The sequence below is a fragment of the Hydra vulgaris genome, chromosome 09 (genome assembly GCF_038396675.1).
Source record: "Hydra vulgaris chromosome 09, alternate assembly HydraT2T_AEP".
Taxonomy (NCBI): Eukaryota; Metazoa; Cnidaria; class Hydrozoa; order Anthoathecata; family Hydridae; genus Hydra; species Hydra vulgaris.
In genome coordinates, this window is record NC_088928.1 from 32,141,873 (window position 1) to 32,150,026 (window position 8,154).

General features: G+C 29.2%; 1 protein-coding gene across 1 annotated transcript; it reads right to left on the reverse strand.

The window, feature by feature from the left end:
* Window positions 1-6,952: 6,952 nt before the first annotated feature.
* Window positions 6,953-7,927, reverse strand: LOC136085410 (uncharacterized). The gene has a single exon (XM_065806712.1). The coding sequence runs from the start codon at window positions 7,925-7,927 to the stop codon at window positions 6,953-6,955; it is 975 nt and encodes a 324-aa protein (XP_065662784.1).
* Window positions 7,928-8,154: the final 227 nt, after the last annotated feature.

Here is an 8,154-nt window from a genome sequence, read left to right on the forward strand (position 1 = left end):
AAGATTGGTATTACATTAGCAAGTTTAAATGAGTCTGGGTAGATTCCAGGTTTAAATGATTCATTTATTATGACACTTAAAGGGTAACTGAGTTCTTGAGGTGCAAGAATAAGTATTTTTGAGGGAATACTGTTCGGCCCAATACCTTTTTTTGGATTCATGATGGATATATAGTCTATAATTTCTTGAGGAGTAACTGGAGATATAAAAAATGAGGTAGGATTGCAGTTTTTAAGATAGCAGCTGAAGTCATTTCTCGGAGGTATAATATCTGATGCAAGTTTTTCTGCTATTGTAGAAAAGTACTCATTTAAAGTATTTGCAATTATTTTTTTGTCTGTGATATTTTTGTTATTTATTGTTAAATTATCTAAAACATCATTATTCTATGATTTTAAATTTATTATGCTCTTTATTCCTTTCCAGGTGTTTCTTAGGTTGTCTACATTTTCATTAAAATATTTTGAGTAGTATAACTTTTTAGAGTATCGAATTAAATTGTTTATTTGATTTCTATAAGATTTAAACCGCTGAAAGTATTCTAATTTTAATTTCTGATTTTTACATTTTATAAATTTTATGTGTATTTTATTTTTTATTTTGATAGACTTAATAATCCCAGATGTAATCCATGGTTTAGATAAAGTTTTTTGTGTTTCTTTCGTAATCAGTTTGAATGGAGCATGATAATCAAGAAGCTTGTTGATAATTTCCAAAAAATTTGTAGTTGAGTTATTGATATTTTTATTTGCTTCTTGAATAACAGGATCCCAATATGTGACTTTAAGTTGTTCAAGAAATAGTTTCTTGTCAAAGTTCTTAAAACATCGTCGATGTATCTTGAGGTGTATTTTTTCAAATTTTCTGGAAGGTATTGCAATAAACTGTATAAGGTGGTCAGCTAGAGAGAATGTTAGGTTGCCAGATATGAGATTCGGTTTGTAAAAGTTTAGAAATATATTGTCTATAAGTGATTTTGATTATGGTGTAATTCTAGTTGGTTGGGTAATAAAAGGAAATAGAGAGTAAGAACACATGGAGTCAAGAAAATCAGAAACATCATTAGAAGAATCTCAGTTTAGGAGATTAATGTTGAAGTCCCCAAGGATAATTATGTCCTTGTTTTCAATAGACACTTTTTCAGTGAGTGTTTGTAGGTAGAAATTATTAAACTCTGCAATAAACATACAGGGTTGGCGGTAAACGCATCCCACAATTTTTTTTTTTTTTTCTGGGTGTAAAACTTCAATAAAAGTTTCAAAACCCATCTTCTCATATTACAATACCAACCACAAAATTCAATGCCAATTGTCGGTATAAGCCAATTTAAAGTAGCCTTAACTTCATTGCTAGTTTTTGGAAACGGCCTTATAGAAGTATAATTAGCTTTAAGACAACTAAAGTATTCCTCGATCGGGTTTAATTGCGGTGAATAAGGTGGCAAAAAGTAAACTGAAACATTGGATTGGCTGAGCAAATTGATTACATCTCTTCGACGATGAAATGCGCAATTATCCAATACTAATACAAAATGCAGATTTGTTTAGAAATACGGTCTTAAATTATTGGTTATAAAATCACAAAAAATATTGCCATTATAGGCACCATCCACTATCTTAAAGCTTAGAATACCATTAACTGTTATAGCGGCCATTAGACTTACATTCTTTCCACGATTTGCTGGCACTGTAACAAAACATTTTGTATTCTTTATAGAATAGCCATATTGCTTAGAAGTATGTAAGTTAAAGCCTGTTTCATCTAGAAATACTAAGTTATTGTCAGGAATCGTCCTGCAAAAACTTTGTCTTAAATCAATGCTTTGCGGCGAGTTCCTTTCTTTTGGTACTAATGTAAGTCGTTTTTTAGTGAACTCCATCGACTTCATATACTTAGATATTGTTGGTATAGATACATTAATATTCCTTTCAATGAGAATGTTTCTCAATGATGCTAAAGTATGGATGGATCATGCTCAATTAAGAATCGAGTTTCAGATTCGATTTTTTTACTGATGTGATTTCATCATCACTAAGTCCTTTACTGATTTTATCAGAAACAGAACATGTTGCAGAAACTGATATTTCAACTTCTTCCGCTATTTCTTTTAACTTCATTTCTTTTAGAATTGACTTTCTTATTGTTCTTACAATATCCTTTGTAATAAGTGTTCTTTTTTTCCTTTCTCTCTCATTTTCCATTTATCAGTTAAAACAACAAAATAAAGCTTGAATAATATATTTTAATTATAAGCATGGTAAGGCATGATAACATATGTATTGCATTTAAAAAGTTTACTTTGGATAAAAAAAAGCATTTATTTTATATGGATATAGTAATTTTTCTATTTTTCATTGTACTTGATATAAACTTAAAACTATAACGAACATTACTCACCATTTTAAATCTTTTAAGTTTGGAATAAAAGTTTTATATCTTATAAATATAAAACTTTTATTCCATACTTAAAAGTCTGATTCCAAACTTTAAGGTATAATAAAAAGTTTGATAATAGACTCAAAAAATTATACTTTTAAGGCACTTACAACTGACAACTAATTTACTACCGCCATCCTTTTTTTTATTTTTTATAGTTCTCTTCTTTGTCATGAATAAACCTCATAAATTCTAAAGTGTTAAGGAGTAATTACGTAATTAAATGTTTTATATTTTCTTAAAAAATGTTTTATATTTTCTTAAAAATCGTTTTATGTTTTCGTAAAAAAAGTTTTATATTTTCTTAAAAAATGTTTTATAGTTTCTTAAAAAATGTTTTATATTTCGCATAAACCCTGTAAAAGAACAGAGCAATTATATATTAGTAGAAAATCACTTAACTAAATTTTTTTCCATTTGACACTGTGTTTCATCAACAAAGATTCATCAGAAATGAATTATCAAATTAATAAAACTTCAATTTATACAAAAAATTAAATTACAGGAAGTTGCAAATGTCTTAACTACTGTAAATTTTCACACATTTGTGGAATTTGCTGACACTATTATAAAAAGAATTCTTTAGAAATGATTACTTTTTTTAAAATGCTATTTTTTTTAAATGTTTTTTTAAAAAGTGTTGTTAATATAAATTTTATTTGAATTCATTTATTTTTATAGTTTTTTAGGAGAAACTTATTTTCGTGCCTACATTTAGAAACTAATTCCGATCTTTTGTTTAATAAGCATTCTTGATTTGCATGTGCAATTATTTCAAATTTTTCTTGTAGGCATAGTATGCATTTTTGGAAATATTGTTGTATGCAGGCGCTGTTTTAAGGATAGACCAATTCAGTATAAAATCAACAATTTTTTTTTCTTTTAATTCCCATATATATTTTGACAGCATGGTGTCTTTTGAATACTTTTTATTCTAGAAAGATTGCTTATGATTGGCAAAACGTTTTTTCCATTCACCCTCTGTTATGCCAATATATTGTTTATCAGGTACATTCTTAGAGGAAATATTGTTAAAATAAAAAATTAAAATATTGTTATATGCAGCGCCTGCATATAACAATATTTCCAAAAAATGCATACTATGCCTACAAGAAAAATTTGAAATAATTGCACATGCAAATCAAGAATGCTTATTAAACAAAAGATCGGAATTAGTTTCTAAATGTAGGCACGAAAATAAGTTTCTCCTAAAAAACTATAAAATTAAATGAGTTCAAATAAAATTTATTTAACTACACTTTTTAAAAAAAAATATTTTAAAAAAAAGCATTTTAAAAAATGTAATCATTTCTAAAGAATTCTTTTTATAATAGTGTCAGCAAATTCCACAAATGTGTGAAAATTTACAGTAGTTAAGACATTTGCAACTTCCTGTAATTTAATTTTTGGTATAAATTGAAGTTTTATTAATTTGATCATTCATTTCTGATGAATCTTTGTTGATGAAACACAGTGTCAAATGGAAAAAAATTTAGTTAAGTGATTTTCTACTAATATATATATATATATATATATATATATGTATATATATATATATATATATATATATATATATATATATATATATATATATATATATATATATATATATATATATATATATATATATATATATATATATATATAATCTCGTACATCAAAAGTTTGTTTAATTTATTCCATGGGCTCCATGTTGTATCTTCTTGGATACATTATAATCAGTAGGTATTTTATATTAAGAGTCTCTTGTTACGAATAAGTTTTATAATATAACTACAAGAGATGCACGTTTCTTTTGTGCGGTTCGTAAACATATATACAATAATAAACCTCATGTATATAAGAATAAATAAGAAGCGGAAAAAGTTAAACACGTGCGTAATCGCGAGCAACATTCCCCGGCCAACTAATTGCTACTAAAGAGTTTAGTGTCATTTTCGTTACAAAACTTCACTTAAATGATTTCTTCATTTGTCGCTCTGTTTAAAATTTCTAAAAGATACAGTTTATTAATAGAAATAATTTATTAATAATTTATTAATAGAAATTATTAATTGTTTATTTTATATTCTAAAAGATACAGTTTATTAATAGGTCTTTGAATGATAATTTCTTTTCCATTGCTAATGTATTTAACTTCTGCTAAACGGATCTGTTTATCCTGTGATTTGATTAGTTTCTGAACTATTCCTGTTTTCCATAATCCTCGCTTAATATTCGGGTTGTGTATTAGTACAACATCGTTTATTGAGATTTGGTTTGTACCTTTTCTCTTAAAGTGCTTATGATATTCTCGCAGTTCAGTTACATATTCTTCTCTCCATCGCTTCCAATAGTGATTTAAAATATCGTCAATGTACGTACTACGTGTATTTAAGTTGTACTCTATATTACTATCTTTAATCGCTAAGAAGTTTAATTTTCTGCCATATAGTAAATGATTAGGCGTCAATGGAGTGCCTCCAGGTTTATCATATGTTAATGTAATTTGGCGATTATTGATGACAGCTTCAACTTCAGCTAAAGTAGTTAGAAGTTCTTCGTATGTAAGGCGTGCATTTGCAATTTCTTTGCGGAGTCAACGTTTTGTCAAAGCAACAAGCCTTTCGAAGAATCCTCCCCACCACGGTGCAGCAGCAGGGTTGAAATGCCATGATATGCCACGAGATGTGATAAAATCTTGGGTGACTTTAGAGATAAATTGTGAGCCATTGTCTAAAATGAATTCCACAGGTGCTTCTCGTTTTGCTGTAACTCTTCGTAAACTACAAACACACGATTCAGCTGATAAATCAGGAACCAGATCTAAAAACAAAGAGCGTGTAGTACAACATATATATAGAAAAATCCAAGTTTTATATACAATACTGCCCTCATATATATTTTCAATATATAAAGGGCCAGCATAGTCCACACCTGTAAATTTAAAGGCATGGTCATCATTAAGTCTGCTTAAGGGTAAAGGGGGTGGTAAGGGGTAGGAGTAAGGCAGCCCTTCAAAACGTTTGCACAAGTGACATTTTCAAATAAGTTTTTTGATGAAATTTCTTGCTTTTGGTATCCAAAACAGGCTGCGTAGTTGGTTCAATGTTTCTTTTACTCCATTGTGCATTACTATCGAATGATGAAAATAAATAACTAAATCAGAAAATTCGGAATAACGTGGTAAGAATATAGGATATTTCATGTCAAATGAGATCGGAGCATTTTCTAGACGCCTATAGCAGCGTATAATACCGTCAACGTCGCGTAGATTTAAATCGCGTTGAATTTGTTTATAGTTCTTTGAACTGCAGACAGTTTGTAGGGTATATCGAACCCAAACTTTTAAAGCATTGTCGATATCCAAAGAATCTAATGGAGATAATTTCAAGTTTTCGTTTGCTTTCTTCTTCTTGAGGTTTTCAATAAATCTTAATACTAAAGCTGTAGTACGTAATAAAGGTGTGTAATTGTTAAGTTTTTTAATGTCAATAATATTTAAATTAATACAATTGTTACTTGCAACAATATTAGTCACAATTTTGTCTAAAAAAATTGAGGTGTGTTTTGCTATATCAAATTTAGGCCAATCATTAGGGCTGTTACATAGAAACGAAGGTCCATTAAACCAATGTTTACAATTTTGTAAATTTGCTAAATCTGTGCCTCTTGAGACTAAATCTGCTGGGTTTTTATTAGATTCCACATATTTCCAGTGGATAATATCAAAATCGTCTCTCATTTTACATACGCGTTTTTGTACAAAGGTATGATAAACTTTTTGAGTGTTATTTATCCAATACAAAACAATAGTAGAATCACTCCAGCATATAATATCTTTCAACTTAAAAATTGGGGAAAGTTCTTTTAGTACTTTTCCTTATTGGGGTAATTCTAGATTTTGAAGTAATAAGTGAACAATGGTGTTGGTTATTAATTAGAGAGTATAGTAAATAGATACATCAACCATAAGCATTCAGATTGGCGTCACTAAAACCATGTAATGTAAATCATAATGATCAATACACCACCTTTGAATAATGATGCTTTGAGAGGAATGGAAATCATCGAAAATATCTCTTCACACTATTAACAAATTACCTTCTAGTTTAGTGTCCCATCCTATTTTACTTAAGCATCTTTCTTGAAAGAAGATTTTGCAACGTACTACTACTGGATTGATAATACCGAGTGGATCAAAGATGCTTGCAATGAATCTAAGTGTATGTCGTTTTTTCGGGATTGCTTCGCTTTATGATAATATATTTCTTAAATTAAATGTTAAAATGTCTTTTTTCTTGTTCCAATTTAAACATAATACTTTAATAGTGTCAAGACTTTGAAATTTTTGTTAATTTACTAAATGTTCTAATTTTTTACAGTTCGATTCAAATTTTCGTAAATTAAAACCTGCATCTTGTAGGTGATGTTTACACTTCTGCATCTTGTAGGTGATGTTTACACTTCTGATAAAATAGGAATGCTGTGTTTATACAATCAGCTCCGGCGTTAAGGTCGTCTACATGAAATGAGTTTATGAGTTTGTCAGCAAAATTTGAGCACTGTCTATGCACCGTTCTGCATGTTTTATTAATGTTGCAGATAAAAGGAATGGAGATGATGTAACTCCGAATAATACTCTACATAGTCTGTAGGAAATAATTTCTTTCGTATAAATGTTGCTTGTATTAATGTCATTAAGATCTTTAAACCATAGAAAACGAACGTAATCACAATCCAAGGGGGATAACGATATTTGTAAAAAAGCTTTTTCTATATCTGCTATAAAAGCAATCTTTTGTGAACGAAAACGTAATAAAACACCATAGAGGGATGTTGTCAATGAAGGTCTTGCATAAAGACATTCATTTAATGATGGGCCATCTGCTGCACTGCTGGCGTCAAAGGCGATTCTCACCTTACTAGTAAATTTGTCATCTCTCAAAACAGGTCGATGAGGTAAGTAATGTATCTGTCTATGATCTTTAGCTTCATCAAGTACTGGTTCGATAATACATTGTAAAAGTTGATCTTTTATAATGTCATTGTATGATTGGAGAAGTGCCTTGTCTTTGCTTAGTCTTTTTTGCAAGTTTTTAAATCGATTAATGGTTAAATTGTAGTTGTCACAAATTGGAAGGTGGTTTTCTTTAAATGACAGTCCGACACTATATTGCTTTTGGGCCTCGTTGTATTTAATAGTGTGTCGAAAATTGTCAATGATTTCAAAGTTGGAATTGTCAAATTCCCCTATGCCCCAGATTGATGCCATGGAGTTTTTTACTAATGATTTTGAATGTGATGAATTTACCAACATAACATAAGTAGTGTAGACACAACAACATGATTCATTATTGCTGATTGTCTTATCAATGTTAATAGGACCACTGAGTAAGTAACCCAGCACAGATGTTAATGCAATTGGATGATCATCTCGATGTCCTCTAATGACACTGTCTTCAACAAATGACCAATAAAAGTCAGCTCCAATTAGAACATCTACCTTCATACTATCACTATTCAAGCTATAGTCTGCTAATTTTAGTCATTATAAATTACTATACTTTTGCTTGGTCTGATTAACATACTGACCATTAAGAGGGGAACATATTTCTTTTACATAACAGGTTATTTTTATTGTTTGACCAAGTAGACATTTAATTTGTAGTTCAACTTGATCCAAAATCTCTGTTGTGTTGTTGTTACCGAATGTTTTTATATTAATTTCTTTCTTAC